The sequence below is a fragment of the Theobroma cacao genome, chromosome 5 (genome assembly GCF_053813885.1).
Source record: "Theobroma cacao isolate CCN51 chromosome 5, ASM5381388v1, whole genome shotgun sequence".
Lineage (NCBI taxonomy): Eukaryota > Viridiplantae > Streptophyta > Magnoliopsida > Malvales > Malvaceae > Theobroma > Theobroma cacao.
This window is the reverse complement of record NC_142643.1, coordinates 44,959,092-44,986,728: the sequence shown is the minus strand read 5'-3', so window position 1 is coordinate 44,986,728 and position 27,637 is coordinate 44,959,092. Positions and strand designations below refer to the sequence as shown.

General features: G+C 35.2%; 1 protein-coding gene and 1 long non-coding RNA gene across 3 annotated transcripts; one reads left to right on the top strand and one right to left on the bottom strand.

Annotated features, from left to right (window-relative positions):
• The first annotated feature begins 10,290 nt into the window (after positions 1-10,290).
• On the top strand, positions 10,291-12,044 carry LOC18600148 (protein LEAD-SENSITIVE 1-like). Of its 2 annotated transcripts, XM_088806174.1 has the most exons (3): positions 10,291-10,446; positions 11,015-11,092; positions 11,156-12,044. In XM_088806174.1, exons 1-3 carry the CDS (start codon positions 10,350-10,352, stop codon positions 11,647-11,649), a joined length of 669 nt encoding a protein of 222 aa, XP_088662300.1. In that variant the 5' UTR covers positions 10,291-10,349; the 3' UTR covers positions 11,650-12,044. The 2 variants fall into 2 exon arrangements, with proteins under 2 accessions (XP_088662300.1, XP_007030520.3); XM_007030458.3 differs by having other exon boundaries at positions 11,015-12,044.
• Positions 12,045-12,099: 55 nt separating this feature from the next.
• Positions 12,100-13,076, bottom strand: LOC148762990 (uncharacterized). Its single transcript, XR_016026230.1, has 2 exons — positions 12,975-13,076; positions 12,100-12,837 (listed from the first exon to the last, which is right to left on the bottom strand). It is a non-coding gene; the product is annotated as an uncharacterized LOC148762990 (long non-coding RNA).
• Positions 13,077-27,637: the final 14,561 nt, after the last annotated feature.

Genomic DNA, 27,637 nt, shown 5'->3' with positions numbered 1-27,637 from the left:
AATCAATTTGCTTTCATCCAAGGAAGACAACTCCTCGATTGTCTTTTTATAGCCAATGAAATGACCAATGTGGGATTTTCCTTAAAATTGATTTTGAAAAGGCCTATGATGGAGTCTCATGGGAATTTTTGGATTTTATTATGGAATTCATGAGGTTTGGTGACAAATGGTATATGTGGGTTAGATCATGCATCACCACTGTCATTGTGTCTATGCAAGTCAATGGTTGGAAGGTGCACATGGAGAGGGGACTAAGGCAAGGTTGTCCTCTCTCTCCCTTCCTTTTTAACATTGTGGTGGAGCTCTTTAGTGCTTTGATGTACAAGATTGCTGATCGAAATCGCATAAAATTGGTTGAAGTTAGTTAGTTAGAAGGCAGTGTCATTCACCTTCAATATGCCAATTACACAATAATCATCTCTGAACCAGACCTTTTTTTCCTTATGAATACTAAACGATCGCTCAGATGTTTTTAGGTTGTTTCCGGTCTTAAGATCAATTTTCAAAAGAGTTTGCTGTATGGTGTGGGAATTGACCAACACACTGTAGGTTAGTGGGCTAATTTAATTGGTTACCAACTTGGTTTTTTTCTTATTTCATATCTCGACCTTCCTCTTGGTGCCCTGAATGGCTCCATTACTATTTGGTAGCCACTCATCCAGAAGTTAGAGAGCAAGTTAGCCATGTGGAAAGCTAAGGCGTTGTCTATGGGTGGACGTGTCACCTTGTTAAGATCCGTCATGAACAGCATGCCTCTTTTTTTCATGTCCCTCTTCCAGATGCTAGCAAAGGTTAGAAGAACTATTGAAAGCATTCCAAAGAGATTCTTATGGGGTGGCCTTCATTTGGTCCGCAGACTGCATCATGTCAAATGGTCAAATGTGTGTAATTACAGAGAATTAGGCAGTATCGGGATAGTGGAGTTTTGGCTCAAAAATAGAGCTCGCTTTAATAAATAGTTATGGAGATATGACAATGAACTGGAAAGCTTTTGGAGGATTGTTATTGATGGCAAGTTGGGGTTGGACCACAACAACTTGACCCCGGTGCTAAGTGGCAGAATCAAAGCTTCCACTATGTGGAAGAACATTGTCAAATTGCTCCATAGTAATTATGAGTACAGCAATTTTGTGTGTGAGGGCATGTATCTCTTTGTGGATGACAACGGAAAAATTAATTTTTGGGAAGAAGAGTGGATCGAAGGTTGCATCCTCAAAACGACTTTTCCTAGAGTCTTTGCCTTAGCACTTACAAAAAGAAGGGAAAGCTTGTGATTTTGGTGAATGGACGGAGACTAGTTGGGCTTGGAAGATCAATCTTCGAAGAGATATTTTCGGTTGGAAATGCGAACAGTAGGACAGCTTTAACTCCTTTCTTGCTCCGTCAATTGACAAGGATTTCCCTGACAAGCTCATTTGGAAATGGTCCTCTCGTGGTGATTATTCCTCTAATTCTTTTTGTCATCAAGTTATGTTTACTAACAACCCTCATGCAGATTATTGGAAGATGATATGGTCTGGTCTTGTGCCTCACAACATCGGGCCTTGTTGTTGGCAACTCGTGAGAGGCCGCTTAACTGTTAAAGATACACTTGCAAAGGAAGGCAATATCAGTCCAAACGCTGCCACTTGCCTCCTATGCAGAAGAGACCTTGAAATAGTACATCATCTTTTCTTTTCTTCTAAAAAACTTGGTTGATCTGGCAGTCATGATGCTTTTTGTGGAACGTTGATTGGGTCTCCCTTCACAATCCCCTTCACTATTTTTTGGGTTGGTTTAATTTTGCTAGTAACTTCATCAATGGTGCCATTTGGAAAATGCGATGGTATGCCATTAGTTGGGCTATTTGGATTGTTAGAAATGATATGATTTTTGGGTGTAAGGAATGAGATGGTTTTCATTTTAAACTTACCAAAATGAGAGTTGTTTGCTGGATCATCACTAAAGGACCCCACCTCAACCTCTCCATTGGTGACCTTGTATGATCCCTAAATGTAGGTTGCACCCATAACAAGACTAGGCAGGTCAATAGTGCTGAATCATGGATACGACCACAACTTGGAGCCCTTAAATTCAACACCGATGGTACCTCAAGAGGCTGTCCAGGAGATTCCAGAATTGGGGGCATCTTACGTAATGAAAATGGGATAATCTCGCTATTTTTTCTAGGTCTACTATAGTCACGTATGCCAGTAGAGCGGATCTCCTTGCGATTAAAGAAGCAGCTCTGATTTATGCAGCCTCTAGGTGGTGCACTTCTCATCAATTTCGAATCGAATCTTATGTAAAAAATGTTGTCTACTGGATAAAAAACCCTTGGAAGTTCCATAGAAGCTAAGGCCTCTACTCATGCAAACCTTTTAACACTTGACAGCAGTGTCATTTCTCACATTCCTCGATCAGCTATTGACAAGGCAGATATCTTGGCTAAAGAAGGTGTGTCCCGCCCACAGGCATTATACTCTGGATTCTTAAGAATGACTAATATCTTCTATTTCTGCTCTTATTTTTTACTCTTGTTTTTTCCTGTTGTTTCTTTTCTGCCCACAGCTGTTATGATTTTTGGTTGTGTGTCACTTTTTGACTTGTGTGGAATGCAAAGCAGGCTGTGGATTTGTACAGGTGCCTTTTTTTTGGCCATTTTTTGCTTGCTTTCTGATGAAGGAGATTTGACTTGAGATCTTATTCTCCTTAATTATAGACTATGATTATTGACTAATTGCTACAATTAACTCCTAATTTCTTAATCTACGACATAACTAATACCTTACTTTAAGCAGCAACTTATTGTGAATATTTCTTTCCTTTGTATTACCATCACAACTTGTATTTAAGCACAACATGCCTTGTCAATAAAATTATGTGACAGAGTATTCAAACTCTTCACTTTCTCCTACGGCAAGTGAGGCTGTATATAGAGCCGAGATAAGTGGTATTTTTTGTTAACCACTTCTCCCTTTTTTTTAATGATATATATACATCTTGCTTTTTAAAAAAAAAGAAAGAGCAAGTGATCTATTAAAGTAACAGGTCAAATTTGTTTCAATTTGACCTATATACTTTTCAATTTTTGGAATTAGTTTTTGTGACTCAAAGTGGGACAAACTGTCATTTTTTACTAGAAGAATGGAAGAGTGTTTTTTTCTGTATCGTATAAGCTAATAGATTTATACCTGCTGCCTTGGTCTTGTCGGAGTGTTTTTGGGAGTCCTCTTCTTTCTTACTGGCTACCTTAGGCTGCTTCCTTTTTGAGTCCTTAGTTTCTGAGTAGCAGCAGAGATGTTTTTGTGTAGGCTACCAATGGTTTTGATGATAAGCAAGATGCAATGGTTTGTGTAGATTTAAAGTTTTTCAGCTCCTGTTTCTAGTAATGCTACCATCCCTCTTCAGTAGCAAACCTTTTTTGGAAATTGTACAGATGCCCTCGGTCTCACCTATTTATGCCATTAAAAGTTTTTTGCAGCTAAGTTTAAACTTGAAATGGCATGTTGGTGTTGTGATCAATAAAAGCCACTTTTTTTTAAAAAAAAAAAAACCTAATAGATTAATGGTCAAGTCTTACTCGAATGATCCCTGGGCATTACCATTTCAATCTAATTAATAGCAATAATTAAAGCAAGTGAGCTATTTAATTATATTTCAATTATATATATTTGTCATATTCAATTTTTGGAAATTAATTTTCATGACTCTAGTGGGAGTACTAGCTACCTGTTATTCACTCCTTTACTGCACGTGCTAGGTTCTAGATTTTTGTTTTCTCCTGAAGATTCAAGGAAATTTATTTTTTAAAGATAATAAAAGAAAAAGAAATAAACTAATCGATGGCTTATACTAAGTAGTTGAACTTTTGAATATTCCAAGACTTAAATTCGTTAATTAATTATTAACATAATATTTCAATTTTCAAGCAAGTTTTTCTAACTTATTTTTAGTTTCATGGTATCTTCTATTCCTCAAAAGGAAAAATTAATGGTTTGATTAGAACTTCGTCCACTTGTCTATTACATACACACACTCGAATAATGTAAAATTTTTATCTGTAAATATCTGAAATTTATTTGAATTTTTACTTCAACTAGATATACAATTGCAGGAAAATAATATCGATGACGAATCTGACATCTGAATTGTTAAAAATATTACTAAATTATGGACTTTCTTTAATTTATTTGAAATTTGATTAAGATTATTAAAAATAACAATTCTATTAAATAAATAAAACATTTTTGAAAATATATTGAAATATATTTTAATGTTAAATGATATCGATTTCAACCATTATCATCAGTTCATATATTTTTTTTTTGTTTTTTTACTATTATTATTACTATTATACATATAGTGTTCGGTCTTTAGGCAGAAGTATCTGCTGATGAGTAGAATAGGATCAGGAATAGGGTTAATATTTCAGAAGATAAAGGAAGGAAGTCACCTCGAGCAAACTTCTTAATCAAAGTTCAATGTGGATGATTAAACTAGAGGTAAGACTAACCCTGCGAGACGCAAAGGTGTTTTAAGAAACTCTGATGGTACTTCTATTGCTACGGTTTTTGACTTTATTAGTGGGTTTGATTCTAACTGGCTAAAGTCTATTCCATTAAAGTGGTTTAGAATTATATTACAATTCTGCGTGGTTTGGGAAAAAATTGCTAATCGTTGAATCATATCCAAGTGTTACTATAGATAGTCTGGGTGCTAAATAATTAGAAGAGACATTGAAAGTTGTGGAGATTGTTTCAATAGAATGACAAGTTGCGTCATTTCATTGGATGTGTTTTCTTTAGAAATGATAAGTTTAAATTTTCCACCTGTAGGATTAGAAGATGGAGAGCTTCCAACAACAAGATAAATAAGAAAGGTGAGAGTGGTCTCCCAATCCCTGTTGAAACCCATGCATAATGGGAAATTAAATCTAATAATTCGTGTTTACGTGTCTTAAACATGCTAGATATGATTAGATAAGAAACATGTTAGGGTTAAATACGAACACGACACGTATAATATTCATGTCTTAAATCTGAAATACATACATGTACACGTTTAATAACAGTGTAACACAGCACGATTAATACACTTGTTAAACGTGTCGATATACGACACGACACGATTAATAACACGTTTAACACGATTAAATAAAAATATTTACAATTAAATATAATTTTATTATTTAAATTTAAAATCAATAATTATAAAAACAATTATAATGAAATAAAATAATAATAACATCTAATATAACAAAAAAAATTAAAATTAAAGTTTAGGCATGGCATAATTACATTATTATCTTTATAAAATATAAAAATCTTATTAAAATAATTTTTTAATATTATTTAAGTAAGGTTAAAACGATATTTGATTATTAATTTTTAACAAGTTGATAAACGTGTCATATATACATGTTTAAACATGATTAAATACGTTTATACGTTTAAACACGATAACACGATTAACATGATTAATTAAACGAGTTACTCGTGTCGAACATGTTAAAATATAAAAGTTTTCGTATCATAAACGTATCAGATACAATTATATAAGAAACACATTAAGATTAAACTCAAATCTGTTTAATCTCTATCTTCTCATGTCGTGTCTAAAATTATCAGATCTACAAGAAATTTTGATGTGGGCGAGTCATTAACAAGTAAGGCTACACTCACCGTTTTTTTTTGGATCATTTGTGAGTTTTCATTGATAGACTTGAAAAGGACAAACAATTGGTTAAAAAGGTGGTATTAGAATTATTTTACACTTCTGTGTGGTTTGGGAAAAAATTGCTAATCATTGAATCCTATTCAAGTGTTGCTATGTATACTCTGGGTGCTAAATAGTTATAAGAGACATTGGAAGTTGTGGAGATTGTTTCAACAGAATGACAAGTTGCGTCATGTCATTGGGTGTGTTCCCTTTTGAAATGATAAGTTGAGATTTTCCACCTGTAGGAGTGGAAGATGGAGATCTTTCACCAACAGGATAAATAAGATAGGTGAGAGTGGTCTCCCTGTGCCTGTTGAAGCCCATGCGTCATAGGAAATTTTGATGTGGGCGAGCCACACTCACCATTGTTTTAGATCATTTGTGAGTTTTCATTGATAGACTTGAAAAGGACAAGCAATTGGTTGACAAGGTGGTTTTGGAATTATTTTACAATTCTGTGTGGTTTGGGAAAAAATTGCTAATCATTGAATCATATTCAAGTGTTGCTATAGATACACTGGGTGCTAAATAGTTATAAGAGACATTGAAAGTTGTGGAGATTGTTTCAAGAGAATGACAAGTTGCGTCATGTCGTTGGGTGTGTTCTTTTTTGAAATGGTAAGTTGAGATTTTCCACCTGTAGGAGTAGAAGATGGAGTGCTTCCACCGACAAGATAAACAAGAAAGGTGAAAGTGGTCTCCTAGTCCCTGTTGAAGCCCATGCGTCCTAGGAAATTTTGATGTGGGCGAGCCATTGACAAGTAAGCTACTCTACCTTTCAAAAACAAAAAAACAAGTAAGGCTACTCTCACCGTTTTTTTATTTTAGATCATTTGTGAGTTTTCACCGATAGACTTGAAAAGGACAAGCAATTTGTTGATAAGGTGGAAGCAAAGGCTCCTGTGAAATCAGTTTAATTACAAAAATTCTGAATTGCTGACAACGCCTCACTGGTAAAATCACAAACATTATAACACATAGCAAACAATGCCTCACTAGTAAAATCACAAACATTGTAACACATAGCAGTTGGATCTTTCCTTTAAATCAAAGCAGACAAATAAAATCCCAATTAATATAGCACCTAACACAACATCGTTAAGGCACCTAACATCCGAAGACATAAAATCCCAAAACATCCAGAGATTTAAAGTCACACATCATAGATAACAGATTGGCAGTAGGATCTTTCCTTCAAGGCAAACCAAAATTAAAGTCAAGCGATGAACAGAGTGCTACGTGTTACCTCCTGCTCCGCCAGTTGATTAGCACAATGGTCAATGGTTGCCTTCTTAAAAGACATGATTGAATGTGACATGTCCTATAGATTCAGAAAGTAAATCAATGTGATGGAACAGTTTCCACGACTTCCATGACCTGTTGGAATGGTTTTGAACCATGAGATTGCAGTCATGGAATCAGATTCTATAATCAAGTGTTTTGGGCCAACCTATGGTGATTTATAAAATGATTCCAAGACAATTTTAATGACACCTTTGAGATGCATTCAATGCAATCAAGCGAAAACCCATGTTTTCCATCATGAATAATAGCAAACCCAATCAACAAATTATAGACCTTCTCAAAGTCTAATTTGAGAATAATACCGCTTTCATTCCCTAGCTTCTTTCTTATACTGTGGATAATTTCATCGGTCAAAAAAATTCCATCCATAATTTACCTCCCGCTAATTACAGCATCTTAAGCGTCACTAACAACCTTATTAATGACCTTCTTCACTCTGTTAGCTAATAACTTCACCAAAAATCTTGTAAATGAATTAGCAACTCTGATTGGCAAAAATCTTTAAGATACTTTCAGAATAAGTGTAATAAAAGTCGAATTTATGCTAAGTTTCTGGATATTATTAAGAAGTCACTTATAAAATAAGATATCTTTTATCAACTAATTTACTTGATCAGAAAAAATAATAATTGTCTAATTTGATAAGTCTTTTCATATATTACAAGGCATGAATTTAGATAATTACTTATGTTGAGGGATGAGAACTTGGATAAAAATACTATACTTGAGCCATGTACTGTAGTTCACTTTTCTTTTCTTCTCTTCTTTCGACCCAATACCCAAATTAATGAAACCAATTGTGCTGAGAAAAAAAATGAAACCGATAGTCCATTTTCCCATTAAACAGTAGCGAAAATGATGCTATATTTCTTTATTATTTTGCCATAGTAAACTGTATTAATAAGTTAAACAAAGTATTACAATTTTTTTTTTTTAAAATGCATATTCCTCTTATTAACAGTTATATAAAATAAGGCTCAATTTAGCTATAAAATACAATAAGGCAGTGAAGAGGAAGATGAATTACCTCCAGAGAAGCTCGCAATTGCAAATGTTGGGCGACAAGACGCCAAGAAGCATTTAGAGGAACATGTCTCAAACTTGATGTCCTCAAACATAGTTCAGACTTTGGGAACTATGCTTGACACTGTCGTGTTCTAGACTCATAGCATCTGTATACTCCTTTTCAAGTTGAGGAATTTCATCCACATTGATGTCTTAGATTGTTGGTCAAGCACACTGTTTGTGTTATTTTGTGAAAATGCAAAGTGACTTTAAGTTGCCTCATTACATTTATATGAATGTTTGGTTGACTTTCTCTGTCTTTGTGTACCGTGGGAATACGAGGATGTTGTTTAGCTTATTTAACTTGCTAACTTACAGTCTTTTGAAATTAAACAAAAAACAATTATTTAGCTGATCAAAACATGACAATCTATTTTTACTTTTTTTTTTTTGTGATATTCTTATTCGTTCTTAGCTTCAGAAAGTAGAGAACTTGAACTCAAAGGTTCGAAAGAAGAAATTAATTGGAGCCTCAATTAGAGTCCTGTCCTGTCTTTGCTTGTTAAGGATGATTGTTTAGAATTCCTTGTGCATTATTTGGTCGAGTTTGTTAATATTCTCCTTTTGAACAGCATTAATTTGATCAGGTTAAATTTCGTTATCGTTAACTATTTAAGATTCGGTTCCATTAATATTTTTACTATTTAATTTTTATTATTTATTATCTATTTTCTTAAAAATGATAAGCTCCACCTACACCTCTTGCGTTTTTAACATTTTTCATGTAATACCATGTGATTTCTTTCTTTTTAATTAGCATCCTATGGTTATCATTTTTCTCAATTAACATTAATTAACCGTCAATAACTTTTTGAGCCGTAATTGTCTATACAAGTTTCTTTTCCCAAACTAAATCCTTACACTATGAAAAGTCTTTTATCAAATAAGCAAAAGATTTAAAATGGCACACTGATTCTCGAGGTTAATAAATATGTTTTTAAAAGAAAATTCATGTAGATAATTTCCTTTCTCCCTACTAATAAAATTATCAAAATATCCTCAATTCAAATTTAACGAATTTATTTATACTTAAAGATATTTTTGTAATTTTATTAGATATAATTAATAGCCTAATCACTTATGTGAATACAAGTTATCTACAAAAGTGCTAATTAGCATACAAGATATCCACAAGATGCTAATCGGCAAAAAAAAAAAAAAAAACCACGTGATGCCATTTAAAAAAATTGAAACTACAAGATATATAAGTGGATTTCAGCTTTAAAAAATTACTATAAAAAAAGTAAAAGGTGAAAAACAGTGTTATAGTGCTGAGAAAAAAAATAGTGTTATAATTGATCTAAAATGGAAAAATACTGAAGATATAACATCAATTATGACATAATTAGAACTAAAAAATGAGATTGGCATTGTGAACTTAGAACTCAAAAATAGAGCTCTTTTGAATAAATGGGTGTGGAGGTTTGGGTCTGAACATAATAGTTTGTGGAGAAATACAACATGGACCTTATCAACTTAACCGCTAACTGTAGCAGCAGAAATACATCCAGCATATGGAAAAACATCATTTCACCCCTCACCTTATTAATGTCAGCTTAACTATAAAAGAAAAGGTACCTAGCTAGAGAGATAATAGCGGTACAGATGCCAATTTTTGTGAGACAAATCACTCTCCTACGTCCAACTCTGGAAATGTTTTATACTTAACCAATTACATGAGCCTGAAATGGTATCTATTTCGAATACTTTGTATCATGAGGAGTATGTCAAAGTCTAATTATATTATATCAACCGCTTTCCCACCTCTCGTAGTTCAAATTTAAATTTAATATTTCTAAATTTGAAATTTATTTTTAAGATATTAGATTTAAGTAAAGCATATATTTAAGAAGCATTCTTAATTAGAGCTGTTCATGGACCACATAATCGGCTCATCTCCGTGATGAGCTAAGGCATATACAACTTAGAAAATTTGAAGGTAAAATAAAAATATTTAAGAAGATATTAATAGAAAACTCGTAATGTAATACATATAAATTAAAAAATATTTTTAGTTGGATTTAGAATTTATGCCAAAGCAACCAAGCATTTCAAGCGTTCACATGGATAGACTGATTCCTTTGAGCAATGTATGCTGTCTAGCATAAGAACCAATCTGTTTTTAGCTTTAGGGCATAGGTATTTTTCTTTATTTGATTCTCGATTTTATGTTTGCTTGGGTTCTCTGCCTCTGATCACATCTCTATAAATTTATGGAGTTTATTGCAAAGAGGGCAACTTAAAACTCAAGGATTTGAAATAGAAAAAAAAGAATTAAAATGGGACAGCCACAAACCACGCTTACACCTGTTCGGAAGCCGCAACCTGGCGATCACATCTATACCACAAGGGCCGGAGGGCTCTACGCTCACCATGGTACATATGCTTCTTCTTCTTCCTTTTTATTATCTTGTTTCTCTTTTTTTATCCTATTTTGCTTGTTTTTCTCTTTCTTTTTTAAATATAAAAGACTTTATCACACCTTTATGTGATATTTAATATTTTTCATCTATGATTATTAGAACTCAATTTTTAAATATAAGACATTTTAAAAAAAATTCTTTACAAAATCTATCACTTTAACACCAAATTGATATCAACGTGATATAAATCCCAACCATATAGATGTTTATGTGGCAATCGAAGATGGGCACAATGACATGGATGTCTACGTGTCAAAAATATGTAGACTTTTTAACTTTTTCGACTAGATTTCATATGGGGTGGACATCCGTATGGTATAAGATAGTAAATTTAATTAGTTTTTAACCGTAATTGAAGGTATAGATGGATTTAGAAAATTTTCAAAGATAATAATTTAAAAAGTAAATTTTAAAATTCACAAATGAAAATAAAAAAAACACAAAAATTAGGAATGATTAGTTGCATGTTATTTTTTAATCCCAAATATCATAAATTTTGCTCTTTTTTTGACTCACGCCAGGAATATATGTGGGCAATGACATGGTCATTCACCTCCAGGCACCTTTCAAGGGAAGTGGGTCTTCTTTCATGGGAAGTGGGTCTTCTTTCATGGGAAGTGCGTCTTCTTTCATGGGAAGTGGGTCTTCTTTCATGGGAAGTGCGTCTTCTTTCATGGGAAGTGGGTCCTCTTCCGAGGAAATTGAGTCTTCTCCTCCATGCCAAAAATGTGGATACAAGCCACAGTACTGCCAAGGTGGAATCATCAAGACCTGCCTTGATTGTTTCCTTGATGGTCGCTCATCATTTGAGTTTTATGAATATGGAGTCCCTACATCTTATTTTAATAATAAGCCACGTGGCACGTGTAGTGTATCCCCTTCCAAGCCAGACCATGAAGTAGTTGAGAGAGCCACTGATCTCCTGGAAAGGAAAGGCTTTGGGGAGTACAATCTTATTGCAAACAATTGCGAGCACTTTGCTGTGTACTGCAAAACAGGCTTGGCCTACAGTCAGCAGGTACAAGCGGCAGGCGACGCTATTAAAGATATAGCAGAACCTTTGGGTAAAGGTCTCCTTTGCACTGGTGCAATCTTCGCTGTTCCCGCAGTATGTGTTGTTGCAAAAGCGATCACTGGCGCCCAAAGACGCCCATAAGAAGTTAACAACGTAGCTCGCTCGTGGTCAGTTGTATAACTGATTCACGAGACAAACTGTTATAAATAAGAACAAGGAGTGATAATATGATATGTTATGGCCCAAGAATTAATGCAGGAAAGTAAAGGCGAAAGCTTAATGAGTGAGGTTCACATCAACCAAAGTGGAATGTGAAAAATAGCATATACAGAAATAAATTGAGAACTCAAGAGAAGCCGATCGGTTAGCTTAGATATTTCGATTCAGGTGATGTCCAACATGTACATGCATGTGTGGATGCTTTTGATGTGCTCTCAATGGGCTAAAGGATTGGCTTCTCTTCCAACACTTAGCTTTGTTGCCTTGAGTGTGTGACAAAATTATCTTATAATATATATTACAAGATTAATTGATAAGGTAGTACTTATCTTTAATTGATTGCATATGGTATACAATTACTTGCGAATAAAATAACAACATATAATTTATTCACTAAAAACCTTTTACAAAAGAAACCAACACTGCAACACAACTGCCTTATCGGCATCACAAAGCAAGAAAACCAGAATATAGAATCAAAAACCAACCAGCGCTCATCCGTTGATCAGCAGCTTCTTTACACTTCAGTAGTGCATTAACCTAAAATCTTATTCACTTAATTCAACTGATCATCGAGCTAAGGCCAATTCAACCATAAGACTTTTCTTTTCCCTTTTCTTTTTTGTTTTCCCCTAAATTAAAGCATCCTCAAGAAGACAACTTTAATTTAGCAAATCCTTTAGCTAGGATTGGTGCTATGATTCCAATTATAGGGATACTCTTAATGCTATGAATCTGTTCACTGAAGGGATGACCGGTTCTGCAGGATGTTGCAAAACCTTCACAGTTGTTACCGAAAAGGTCATGGCCGCCGAAACAATTGTTTTTATGGAACGCCTCGGCAATCTCCACAATAATTTCACGTGGAAAATTAGGAGTGGAAGTGGTGCAGGTGCCAGCTATTTTCACCAGTTTGTCAAACTGGTGTTCTTCATACTGGTAAAGACGAACCGACTTACTGGAAAAGAGACGGCGTGATAGGAAGCAATCAAGGCGGGTGCACGTTCTTCTGATATCCACATCTTTCACAAGGAGGTTTGTCCTTGGAGGCTCCCTTGTCGCTTTTAGTTTGGATGAAATGAATGACACGATCTTCACCTACATATATTCCTGCATGCATTGGGAGCAAGCATCCGGTGAATTTGATAGGTTTAGAAACAACCTTTATGGTTTCAACTTTTCTCATATAATACTTCAACCACAAAGAGAATGTATAATTAATAAAATCAAAAAGAAAGAAAACGGACCATGATGGCTGTAAAGATGAATGAACCTATAGGCGTATATATGATCTCCTGGTTTGAGTCTAGAGCTGTCTATTCTACGAGTAAACAGTCGCTCGATTCTCTCCATTTCTGAAAATTTCTTATCTCTCTCTGTCTCATTTATGTAAGACCTCTGAAATCTGACCTTCAACTTCTGAGATGGAAATTCATTTGAGTGGAAAACATTAAGGATAGACTTGGCCAAACAAGCAAAAGAAATCGCGTGGAAAATATTGCATGCATCCTCTATGGATGACTTGTCACACGTCTATTGCATCTGCGTCAGTGACTTTGTTAACCAAATATATTAATTCAGTGATAGTGATATTCAGGTTCCCAGCCTGATTAGTCAATATAAGATATATAATACTAATTAATATTGATGTTATACAATTCACAACTAATTACAATAAAGTGTGAAAACAGTCAGCAAATTGCTAATATTTTTCTTTTGAAATGCAGCTATGTGTATCACTCAAAATGAGGTAGAAAGGGTCCCCCAGCCACCAGTACAAAAACTCTGCAGTCAAAAAAAATCAACCACAGAGGAGGACATGTATAATTGCTGTCATATCCTATACAGCAGGGTCTGTACATAATAATCTATACGAAAGTGACCAGAACAAGAACTTAGAGAAAGTGGAATCAGCAGGACTCAATACCAAACAATTAGAAACAGGGAGTATGAAGAGTCCTTCTTGGCAAGAAGAGGTACTAGTTGTGTGAGCAGCGCCCATGTCTTGAACATCAAACGAATGGTTAATCCAAAGAAAAGCTGAAGGTCTTAATACACCATCTTTGACAAGAGAGTCAGCTTCACCGTTTGCCGATCTGGGGATATGATTAATGTGCCAACTATTAATTCTGGCAAGGGTATTATGAACTTGCGTTATCATAGTACTAAAGCGCAGCAGTACGCTAGAGGGAGTGGTGACCCATTTAACAACATTAGAGTTATCGCATTCTAAGAGTAGTTTATACATTAGAGTTATCGCGTTCCAAAAGTAGTTTATGACTGGAGCACCATCTTGAAGCTGCAAATATGATGGTAGCTTCTTTAATGGCCAAAAGTTCAGTCTGATCGGTATCAGAAATGCCAAAGGACTTAGAGAATAAGATGAGCACATCTCCACACTCATTTCTTAAGATGCCACCTATGCTGGAGTCACCTGGACAGCCACCAGCGGAACCATCCGTGTTGAATTTAAGATACCCAACCTCTGGCCTGGGCCAGTTCTCCGCTCTCTTACACGTCATGACTTTGCTTGGGATGGCCACAGTCCCTTCGTGAGGCAGTCTTGCAAGGTCACTAATAGAGTTGCTGGTCTCTTGCTATTTGGCTTTGATCCACCAAGCAACTCTGAATTTCAAGAGCTCAAAGTTCTGCTGAATGTCCCAAATTTTACCTTTAAAGACAATATCATTACGTGATGCCCAAATGATCCAAATCAAAGCATACCAAGCTAATTGCCAGATCACACCGTTATGCAGTGAATTAGCAATATCAAGCCAAGGCAAAAAACAGATAACCAAGTCTTCATGAATCACCTAATGAACATTCCAGAAAGTTGACCATTTTTGCCATAGTTGCCAGGATTTGTCACATATAAAAAACAAGTGACTTATCAATTTAGTGACACGGTGACATAAGAGATAGGTAGCTGCGTCAGCATTAATGATACCCCTGCTGACAAGAGTGTCCTGGACTGCTAGCCTCTTCCTAATAATCTGGCAGCATAGGACCTTGGTTTTAAGGGGGCTACGCTTGCCCAAATAAGCTTCCAGCGGTTTGCTTGGGCTGAGTTGGAGAGACAGACTTGTCGACAGAAGGAAATGGAAGTGTAGTTACCACTAACACTACCCTTCCAAACAAGTTTATCCTGGAAGTCTTCATTGATGGTTTGCTCATTAATGAGGAATAAAACGTTCTCTCGTTATTCGTTTTCGCAAGCGAGGACATTTCTTCTAAAGTCGACTCTCCATACCCAAACATTGTCCGCCCAGTTGCCAAACTCCCTAACGTAGCCTTCTTTTTTGGTTGCTAGAGCAAAAATCAGGGAAAAGGTTGCTTGAGAACAAGCCAGTAATCCACTTGTCATCCCAAAATTTTATGTGATGGCCATTCCCCAAAGCCAAACCCATGCCTTCAATAACAAATGAGCTGAATTCGCAAGAAGATGAGAGTGGTCTAGTTATGTTTTTCCATAAACTAGATGACTTACTGAGATTTCTAGTGCGTGGGAACAGTCCATTATGGCTAAGACTAGATTTTTCACAAACAATTTTCCTCCATAAGTTGCCCGGTTTGTTACTGTATCGCCACAGCCATCTGTTAAGAAGAGCTCTATTTTTCAAACCAAGATCAACCAGGCTAAGGCCACCAAGATCTTGAAAATTGCACATGAAATTCCAGCTTTCATGGTGGAGTTTGTGGACCAGGTTGGGGCCGCCCTAGAAGAATCGTTGTAAAATTTTTTCAATTACCATTTTAATCTTGACAGGCATTTGGACAAGAGACATATTGAAGATGGGAAGGCTAGACAACACTGGCTTTACCAAGGTGACATGACCCCCCATAGAGAGAGTTCTAGCTTTCCAAGACGATAACTTGACCTCAAGTTTTTTGATTAGCGGTTGCCATAAACTAGTTACGTTGCTGCACCCAGTGGAAGGCCAAAGTAAGTGGTTGGAAGGCTTCCGACTCTGTAGTTGATCATCTCCACCCAAGTAGAAACCAAGTCATGATCAATACCAATTCCAAAGAGGTGGCTTTTATGGAAGTTAATCTTGAAGCTAGAGACCATCTGAAAACACCTCAATAACTGTTTCATATTTAACAAAAAAAAAAAAAGATTGGGCTCATAGAGAATTACAGTGTTGTTTGCATACTGCAAGTGCAAGACATGGATTTCTATATCGCCTAGAGCTATACCTCTAGCTAACTACCGTTCAACAGCTTTGTGCATTAGAGTGCTAAAGGATTCCACCACTAGATTGAAAAAAAGTGGCGACAACCGATAACCCTATTTAAGGCCTTTACTTATGTGAATTTCTTTTGTGGGGGAGCCATTGACAAGAATAAAGATGAAGGCTGTTGAAATACATGCAGAAATCCAAGAGCGCCATTTAACTCTGAAACCCATAAGTCATAACGAAGTCTAGATATTCCCAAGACACACTCTTAAATGCTTTCTCAAAGTCAACTTTAAAGAGAAGAACCCCTTGCTTATTCTTTCTCATCCAATCAACAATTTCATTAATGATCAAAGAATAGTCAAGAAGTTACCTATCTCGGATGAAGGCAAATTGATTAATTTGCACAATATCATCAATCACCTTCCTTGATCTCATTACAAGGGCTTTAGAGATGATTTTGTAAAGGCAGTTCACAAGGCTGATTGATTGACAATCATTAAGAGCAATAAGTGATTGATATTTAAGAACATGAATAATAAACGAGGAATTAACTCTTTTTTCCAAATAACTAGAAAGAATTTGTATAAATGTCACCAAGTGCCATTACAATATTTGAAAATGAGAACATCTCCCTTAGAAACTCAAAAGACTTAAACTCTTAGGAAATTTTACCCTATCATGGTCCTATACAAGGTTGGCGGCGTTACGCCTGATTATGTCACTATCAAAGATTGGTTCTTGAGGCATTTCAGGTTGAGGGGACATCACTAATTGACGAGGATTTACAGTTAATCTTCTCCCCTCTTGCCTCTGCTAGCCACCTTTCGGGATCCCCTCCCTCTTGTTCTTCGAATTAGTCTAGGTTCAGGCTCACTATTTTCGAACTCAACCAACAGTCCCCTTGCTTCAGGTTTAAATAAAACCATAAAGTTTTCCAGCGATGGGTCAAACCCTACGACCGCTTGATTGGGTGGTGTTTTTCTTGTTTTTCGGGTAAGGCATTCTAAGAGGCTGTCGATGGCATATTCCACTGTTGCTTCACAAGAACTACCTCCCAAGGCCACCCCATTTCCCTTATTGCTAAGAAATCCAGACTCCACATTGTGCAAAGAAAGTATGGGCTATCTTTATCTTGCCTATTTCTGTTCATTTAGGAAAGATGAAAGATCACGACCTGAGCCTTTTTGGGAAGGGAAAGGCTTTTGTAAATCTTGTTCATCAGAATGGGATTACACCGTAGCCCACATCTTTTTGGTGTCCTTTTGAATTTTGAAATTTAAAGTTGCCCGCTCAATAGCCAAGTTAGCACTTGGTGTCTTGAGTAACGGGCCCTCCCCCATTTTGCCACCTTGAATGGCAGGGCTGGCAATATGCATGATTGAGTGGCAGGTATTATTGGTAGATGCATCAACGATGTCTTCATGAAAGTTAAGTGTCTGGTTCTCTATAGAAAGTCTCAACACAACCCGACACCTATTGATGGATACTTCTTACCAACTGGGAATGCACTGCCCTTCCTCCACCATGACAAGCACTCTGGCTATATCGAACTTTCGCAAATATACAACTTCACTACCCACTTTGATGACCTTTCCCCACAGACTACCAATCCTGTTGAAGGTATTCTCACACTAAAGGTGAAGAGGAAGATTTTCAATTGAAATGCAAGTAGGCTAAGTCCTTGTTCCACAACCGTAGTATAAGGGGTAATAGAGTTAAACCAGATAATGCAAACATGAGGGAAACTTTCAAGAGCAACTTTCATCTCTTTCGCATCATTAAAGATGATGAGTGCTTTAAGGGGGCCGAACAGCGACAGGGAATGCCCTATTCAATGAGGCGAGATTGGATCAATCTAAGGGAAGAGGTTTCCCTCATGCAAGCGACAGCGCTTCTTCGAACCCATTCAATATCACTGTCCACAATATCCACCGTAAGGTTAATGGAGTCGCTTGATTTTTCAGTCAAAGTCCCACTCTATTTGGAGTTGCTTTGTTGGTGACCATAAAGAAGGGCATCTTTGATAGTTTTCCTAACTTGCTCCCCTTCCACCACCTTGGAGTGACTACTTTTCTTACCAGGCTTAGCTGAGATAGCCCAGTTAGTAATAATCCTCCTACCCTCTATAATCTTGTCATTACCGTTGAGAATTGCGGTCCTCATTTCCTCAGTAGTTCTCTATCTAACAAAAGCAAAGGTTGGTCGATTAGGTGTTCCTTGGGAGGGGCGGCGTTTTCGTAAGAAAGCATCCACAACCACTCCAAATTCATTGAAAAGCTCAGTTAGCTGACCCCAAGTCATCTTAGGGTTTAAATTACCCACGTAAATTGAGAAAAATTTCTTCTTCCACTGTTTAAAATGTTCACCATATTTTAGTCCTTGAAAACCCTACATCCGCTTACTACTGGTAACCGTCGCCGACCATCCTCTTGCCATGGTATATGTTTTGAACCAACAAGCAACTAACAGTTTCAATACTTGTAGTGTAATAGATGAAATTTATGACATCAAATTTTAATTGAATATATTGATATGTTGAAATTGCTAATATTTAGACCTTACACTATATTTAATTCCTTAAACTGATTACATATACATATATTAATATATGTATCGCATCTGCGTCTGTGACTTGGTTAATTAAATATATCAATTCAATGATAGTGATATTCATGTTCCCAGCCTGATTAGTCAATATAAAATATATAATACTAATCAATATTGACATTTTGCAATTCACAACTAACCATAATAAAGTGTGAAAACTGTCAGCAAATTGCTAATATTTAGACCTTACACTATATTTAACTCCTTAAACTGATTATATATATGTATACTAATTTATATATTGCATCTGCGTCAGTGAGTTGGTTAGTCAAATATATTAATTCAGTGATGGTGATATTCATGTTCCCAGCTTGATTAGTCAATATATAAGATATATAATACTAATTAATATTGATATTATGTACTTCACAACTAATCATACTAAAGGGCGAAAACAGTCAGCAAATAGCTAATATTTAGACCGTACACTATATTTAATTCCTTAAACTGATTATATATACATATATCAATCTATGCATTGGTAATTAATTGAGGCAAGTTACAAGACGCAGCTTTATACCTAATGAGAACTTGAGCTACCTTCAAAGTCAAAGGTTTTGATATTTGAATCTGGTGATGATCAATCTACATTGTACCATTAATTTCAGTCCAATTAATAGAATAATTAAAGTAAGTGATCTATTTAATTAACAGGCCAAATTTGTTTCAATTTGACCTATATACTTTCCAATTTTTGGAATTAGTTTTCATGACTCAAGTGGGGCAAACTGTCATTTTTTACTAGAAGAATGGAAGAGTGTTATTTTTTTATATTGTACAACCCAAAAGATTGATGGTCAAGTCTTATTCGGATGATCACTCGGTATTACCGTTTCAATCCCATTAATAGTAATAATTAAAGCAAGTGATCCATTTAATTATATTCCGATTAAATATATATACATATATGTCATTTTCAATTTTTGGGAATTAATTTTCATGACTCAAGTGGGAGTATTAGCCACCTGTTATTTACTCCTTTACTGCACGCGCTAGGTTCTAGGTATTTGTTTTCTTTTGAAGATTCAAGGAAATTTTTTTTTAAAGACAATAAAATAAAAGGAAATAAACCAATCGATTGGTTATACTAAATAGTTGAACTTTTCCTTCTATGAATATTCCAAGTCTTAAATTCATTAATTAATTATTAACATCATATTTCAAATTTCAAGCGAGTTCTCTGACTTATTTTTAAATTCATAATATCTTCTATTCCTCCAAAAGAAAAATTAACAGTTTGACTAAAACTTCTTCCACTCGGCTATTATATTTACACACGCACTCGAGTTATGTGGAATTTTTATCTATAAACATCTAGAATATATCTGAATTTTTACTTCAACTAGATATATGATTGAAGGAAAATAAAAGTCGCAACTAATTTGACATATGGATTGTTAGAATATTATAAATTATGGACTATACGATATAGCTCATACTTTATTTAATTTATTTATTTGATTAAAATTATTAAAAATAATAATTCAATTCAATTAATAAAACATTTTTGAAAATAAATTGAAATTTATGATTGAATAATTATATTTTAACCTTAAATAATATTGATTTCAACCATTATCATTAGTTCATATAATTTTTATTTTGTTTTTGTTATTAGTATTACTATTATAGTGTTTTTGCGGAAAAAAGCCGATGATCACGCAACAGATGGGAGAGTGGAAATAGAAGCAGGGAAGCAGACGGTGGCTTGACTCGCTTCAGTCGGTTTTTGCAAATAACCTAAGTAAGAGATTGACACGGGAGGCCATCAGAGGAACCTTTGAGGAGTATGGGAGAGTGGTGGACGTCCACATCTCGAAGAAGGTCTTGCAAGACAAAACCATAGATACCAACTTCACATTTATCAGGTATCGAGACAGGAGAGAAATGGAAGCCCTCTGAGATGGGGTGGTCATCAGTCAATCGATGGAAGGAGAGTTACAGTTAAGAAAGTGGAACGCTGGAGAAGGAGCTTGGTCGAGGGCTGTAAGGGTAAGTTAACTTCTGGTCTAATGAAACCTGGAACAGAGCAAACACAAGCCAGAAGGAAGGACGTGTAAAAATGTTATGGGAAGGGGAATTGAGGTTCGCAAGCCAGTGGCATCTCAACAGGAAAAAAGGGTAGCGAAACATAACGAATTACCATCTAGGAAGGAGACACCCCATGGCGTGAGATTAAGGAATGAGAAACTGGTGACGGAAAGAGGTGAACTGAAAGGCTGTAAGCACGTTTTTGTCATCACCACCATTTCGGATGAGGAACTGGAATGGACGAAGCACAACGCTGTGGTGAGACTTCGATCGAAAGTTGTTGCAAGCTAGTACAGTCAAAACTATGGGATGCAGGGATCTCGGCCAGCCAAAGTTAGAGTGGTCGAAGGATTGTCCACTATTGTTACCTTCGAAGATTACAATAAAAAAGTGGTGCTGATAGAAAACTGTTGTTGATTTTTATTACATAAGTTTACGTATCATAACAAATAATATAACAACAAATAATTGTCGAATCCTATAGAGAATTGTTTTAACTTTTACTAAATATTAAAATTAACACAATCTAATTTTATTCAAATAATCGAATTAAATTGATTAATTAAAAACAAACTAAAACTAATTAATAACTAAATTAAATCTAAAAGCTAATTAGCAAAACTTTACTAGAAGAATTCAATAAATAAAAGCTTAGGATTACAATATCCTTCAACACTTCATCTGAATCTTGTTTCTCTCCCCAAACTAACTCCAATGGATTAAATTGCTAACTCGGAGTCCAAAGTTATTTATAAGTCTTTGTCAAGGTTCATATAAAAATATCTTTCTCAATTAATTTACTATATGATTATGCAAATTAAATTAAAAAAAGACTTATTAAGTTCAAGCTCTAATCTTAGCTACATATAACACATAGGTATATGTCTATCCTGTATGCAAATCAAATCACCTAATCAATTAAGTGGATTTGAACATACGTTATTCCATTCATGACCTATACTAAACTCCTTTTGTCACGTTAAATTTAGGTTTCCAAATCAATCTAATTGATAATCAAGCAAGTAGAAGCATTAAACACAAAATTGGAATATAAACAACTCATATTTCATTGAAAATATGCAAAAAAGAGACAAAAAATTCAAACTACATATTGAGTTCAATTACAATTCTAAATAAAGAAAATTAGTTTATAACTACTATTAAAAACATTATCCAAAGAAAATTATCTATCAAAACAAGTCTAAGAAAGTGAAAAAAAAACAAGAGTTGAGAGAGAAACAAAGAGTTGTCAATTCTTTGAATCTTCAATCTTCTTGGATTTTCCTTTCTTGTGTGTTTGACAGCTTTTTTCTCTATAGAAAACCCTAGCTTAATTGCTTCTAAAGTTGTTCTTAAAAGCTCCCTTAAATAAACCTTCACAACCCTAGTATTTTAAAAGTCCACTAAAACTGAATGCTGGGATATTGGGGGCACTGTGACGTTGCTCCTCCTTGCTCTTGAGTCACTGTATGGTGCTCCTCTCTTATGTTGTCTTTGCTGCACTACTTCATCTTGTGATGCAATTTTCACCTTTGTCTAGGTTGAATTGGACAAAATGGTAAACATAAAAGCTATAGCCCTCTCTTTTACCTTTTCAATGATCTAGGAATCATGTGAATTGAAATTCTAGAATGCAAGTTACGCTCAAAATACTGAAAGATGTGTAGGAGAAACATTAGCCATTCTTGCACCTTTTTCACCAATTGAAGCCTTTTTCATTTACGTACCTACAAGCACAATGAAAGCAATAAACTTAACTCAATACTAAATGAACTAAAAGCAAATTAACATAACACTAAAATAAAACAACTTAAATTAAATCAACCAACATGATTTAAACTAAACTAAGATAAACAACGAAAATACCTAATTCCTAACCTAACTCTCAAGAACTTAACCAAATTAATACTCAAAATGTGATAAAATAATTTTATGAAATTGAGTTATCAAAAACTATTAGGAAGTCTTTGGCCAATGATTTTAGACACTACTGCCAATCGATATTGCAGGCGTGGATAGGGAGGTGCGCCTTTGGGTTAAGCTCAAGGAAATCCCGGGGAAGTTGTGGCACATAAACACCTTCAAGGCTATGGCTGAGTGCTGGGGTGAATTCTTAGGGATGGACAAGAGTATGTTCAGAAGGGAACACTTCGACCAGGCATTTATTCAAGTGAAAGTCAAGAGTCGCCTTGCAATTCCTTCGAAGGCTATGTTGGAGGGTGAAGGTCAGATCCATCTTGTATGTGTTACTGTTGTGAGTGGGGACTTAATGAAGATTTGGAGGTCTACACAACCGGCAAGAAAATTTTGGAAATGGAAGCAGTTCAACCTAGTGGACCGGACATTTTGAAGGAGCTCTCTGGAAGCGACAAGGAGGTGGAGGCGGAACCATCGTTCCGGCCATGTGCTTCTATGGGTGTCAACGGATCGAGGAACAAAGGTACGGACCCTAATGAATTGTCAGAGAATTTTGAATTAAAAGCTAACCTAAGTGGGCAGACTTTTGCAAAGTTAAGAGGAGAGATGGCATAATTTGGGACAAAAAGGATCTGCTGACAAGGACAAGAGGCTTCAAAATGGGAATAAGCGGGGAGATAAAAGAGAAGAGCCCTTTGTTTTGTGTAAGCATAACAGTGAAAGGAGTCGGGGTGGAAAGACGGGTGACATTGATAATAGTGAAGAGATGATCAGTAAATCAAACAAGAAGATAGGGTCAGAAAAATAGGGACGGTGAGAAAGTAGAGGAAGCCGAGGCAAAGGTGGACTCTCCCTTGGACGTTGAAATCTCCAGCCCAAGACACTTGCTCGAAAGCCCAAGATCAAAAGGGAAGGGAACGTGTGGATGGAAGCTTTTCAGGCAAGGGAGATTTGGTTGAAAGCCCAAGACCAGTTAGGAACAGACTTGGGCAATTTTGTTGAAGACCATGAAAAATCCAGTTCCTTTTCCCGCTCCAAAGGGTGTTGACAAAGCCCACTCCCATGAAGAAAGGGGGTTAGAGATTCGCGGGCTGCAAGAGTGTTGCAAGACATTAAAATCATTTCTCCAAGAGACGCCACCAGGAATGCCAGATAGGGAGAAGTCAGGCGGTGTGTCCAGTACATAGGCAGTTCAGTGTGGTGGTGGTTTGCCCAGTACACTAGTGAGCGACTCGTCGCAAGTATTGGGAACAAATGAAAGGCTTTCAAGTGGTAAGGTTGAATCTATGGCCACTCCCCGAGGATGGAAAGAGCACTCGGCGTAGAAGTTGTGATGAGAAAGGTAATGTGGGTAAGGACACAGCTTGAGTTGATAGCTCGGAGGAAGGAGGAAATATGGGCAAGGGCAAAGGTGATAAGGAGCAAGAGAGGCAAGTGCTCTATGAGGAGATTCTCATAAAGGCAGTACTAAAACAAGGAAAGGCAATGCTCTACGTAAGGTCAGTACAACCTCACAAAAGTCGAGTAAGTCTAGTAGAAGAAGGAGACGGATCAAAGAATACCTTGAGGAGGACAATGGTGCTAGAGATGTGGAACAGGAAAATAATGACGAGGGCTCAATCTCATATTCGACTTTCGACTTAGAGATTCGGTAATTAGGAGTGAGGCCGAGGAGGTTTGGGAGTTAACTCAAAGATTGGGGTTAGTTTTCCATATATATATCTTTTTCAATTTTTGAGAATTAATTTTCATGACTCGAGTGGTAGTACTAGCCCAATGTGGATGATTATACTAGAGGTAAGCCTACCCCTGTGAGACGCAAAGGTATTTTAAGAAACTCTGATGGTACTTTTATTGCTATGGTTTTTGTCTTTATTAGTGTGTTTGATTTTAACTGGCTAAAGTCTATGCCATGAAAGTGGATTTAGAATTATTTTACAATTTTGTGTGGTTTGGGAAAAAATCGCTAATCATTGAATCATATTAAGTGTTGCTATATATACTCTAATCATTAAATAGTTATAAGAGACATTGGAAGTTGTGGAGATTTTATCAACAGAATGATAAGTTGCATCATGTCATTGGGTGTGTTCTCCTTTGAAATGATAAGTTGAGATTTTTCACCTGTAGGAGTAGAAGATGGAGAGCTTCCACCAACAAGATAAATAAGAAAGGTGAGAGTGGTCTCTCAGTCCCTGTTGAAGCCCATGCGTCATAAGAAATTTTGATGTGGGCGACCCATTAACAAGTAAGGCTACTCCCACCGTTTTTTTTAGATCATTTATGAGTTTTCATTGATAGACTTGAAAAGGACAAGCAACTGGTTGACAAGGTAGAGGCATAGGCTCCTGTCAAATCAGTTTAGTTACAAAAATTCTCTACTCATGACAAACCGCCTCACTGGTAAAACCACATGCATTATAGCGCACAGCAGATAATGCCTCACTAATAAAATCACAAACATTATAGCACATAGCAGTTGGATCTTTCTTTTAAGCCGAACCAGATAAATAAAATCTCAATTAATAAAGTACCTAACACAACATCATTAAAGCACCTAGCATCCGAAGACATAAAATCCCAAAACATCCAGAGATTTAAAGTCATACATTATACATAACAGCATGGCAACAGGATCGTTCCTTTAAGCTGAACCAAAATTAAAGCCAAGCGATAAACAGAGTGCAACGTTTTACCCCTGCTGCGCGAGTTGATTAACACAATGGTCAATGGTTGCCTTCTTAGGAAAACATGATCGAATGTGACATGTCCTATAGCTTCGCAAAGTAAATCAATATGCTGGAACAGTTTCCTGCAGTTCCATGACCTCTTAGAATGGTTTTGAACCCATGAGATTGCAGTCATGGAATCAGATTCTACACTCAAGTGTTTTTTGGCCAACCCATGGTGACTTATAAAATAATTCCAAGGCAATTTTAATGACACCTTTGAAATGCATTCAGTGCAATCAAGTGAAAACCCATGTTTGCCATCACGAATAATAACAAACCCAATCAACAATTTATAGACCTTTTCGAAACCTAATTTGAGAATAATATCACCTTCATTCCCTAACTTTTTTCTTATTTTATGGATAATTTCATTCGTCCAAAAAATTTCATCCATAATTTATCTCCCGCTAATAAAAACATCTTGAGTGTCACTAACAAACTTATTAATGTCCTTCTTCACTTGTTAGCTAATAACTTTACCAAAAATCTTGTAAATGAATTAACCACTCTGATTGGCAAAAATCTTTAAGGGAGGATGAGTTAGATACTTTCAAAATAAGTATATTAAAAGTCGAATTTACCCCAAGTTTCTGGATATTATTAAGAAGTCGCTTATAAAATAAGATATCTTTTATCAACTAATTTTACTTCATCAGAGAAAAAATGATAATTGTCTAATTTAATTAGACTTTTCATATATTACAAGGCATGAATTTAGATAATTACTTATGTTGAGGGATGAGAACTTAGATAAAAATACTATACTTGAGCCATGTACTGTAGTTCGCTTTTCTTTTCTTTTCTTCTCTTCTTTCAGCCCAATATCCAAATGAGACCGATAGTGCTGAGAAAAAAATATGAAACCGATAGTCCATTTTCCCATTAAACAGTAGCGAAAAATGATGCTATATTTCTTTATTATTTTGCCATAGTAAACTTTATGAATAAGTTAAACAAAGTATTATTATTATTTTTTTAAAAATGAATATTCCTCTTATTAACAATTATATAGATGATCATTTTTAATCCTTTTTTACGCTTTTTTTGGTGATATTCTTATTCGTTCTTAGCTTTATAAAGTAGAGAACTTTAACTCAAAGGTTCAAAAGAAGAAATTAATTTAAGCCTCAATTGGAGTCCTGTCCTGCCTTTGCTTGTCAAGGATGATTATTTAGGATTCCTTGTGCATTAGTTGGTGGAGTTTGTCAATATTCTCCTTTTCAACCGCACTAACTTGATCAGGTTAAATTTTGTTATCATTAACTATTCAAGATTTTGTTCTGTTAATATTTTTACTAGTTATTATTTATTTTTTTAGAAAAATAAGAAGCTCCATCTATACCTCTTGCGATTTTAACTTTTTTCATGTAATATCATATGATTTCTTTCTTTTTAATAAGCATCCTATGGTTATCATTTTTCTCAATTAACATCAAATTAACTGTTAATAGCTTTTTGAGCCGTAATTGTCTTTTGTATTTATGGAGGTTTCCTTGACCCAAACCAATCCTTATGCAATGGAAAATCACTTATCAATTAAGCAAGAGACTTAAAGTTATTATGAAACTCTTATAAAAAATAATAGCTTTTAAAATTAAGTTAAAACTGTTTAGTAAAATAAATTATATAAGCTTTAATTTTGGTTAAAATTACCATAAAGAGTATTCATATCATCTTCAATCACTTAATAAACCAAAGCGGAACAAGTCTACTTTGAGCTCATATACGATTTAAGATGTTAAAATAAAAAAATCTATACAAAAACGGAATAGCTTTCAAACTTTATAAAGTAGTAATGGTATCAGTTCTTTGTTGATCTAGTAAGCAATTGGACTATGATACTTCAATTTCTCAATAAAGAAGAGAAAAAAAGAAACGATGTGTTTGACATTAAAATCTTTTTTGGTGAAAAAAAAAACCTTTAAATAGTACCTGAATACAGTTTTAAATTTTGAATCTTCTTTTTTCTTAATCTTTGTAAAAACAAAAAATCTCAGATTTTGCCATTTTGTTGCTGAATCTTCTTTTTTTTCATTATTTTCTAATAATTTTTGTAGAGAGAAAAAAAAGAGAGGGAGATCGTGATTTGTGTTGGAGAAGGGTGATTTGCAAAAGAAAGAAGAGGAGAGGGAGATCGATTAAGATAGTGTATTTTTTTTAAAAGTTGACGTGTTTTTAAAAGAAGAGAAGAGAAGCTCCTCCCTGAAGCTTTTTTTTTTTAGTTTTTTTAAAAAGCAACTTTTTTTAAAGAACAAAATTTTTTAAAATATTATTTTTTTTAAGAACTTCTCAAAATCCTTATTTGGTTTGACTTCTACTTTTAAAAAGTAGATAAGTTAAAAAAAAAAGGTTAGGCCAAACAGGCACAGAGCACACTGGTTTTCAAGACTAATAAATATGTTTCTAAAAAATAACATCAGGTAGATAATTTCTGTTCTCCCT

Bases quoted from the DNA above. Each gene is read 5' to 3' on its own strand.
- LOC18600148 (XM_007030458.3), top strand. From the start codon at position 10,350: ATGGGACAGCCACAAACCACGCTTACACCTGTTCGGAAGCCGCAACCT. The intron at 10,447-11,014 runs GTACATATGCTT...GACTCACGCCAG, and splicing joins AGGGCTCTACGCTCACCATG to GAATATATGTGGGCAATGAC.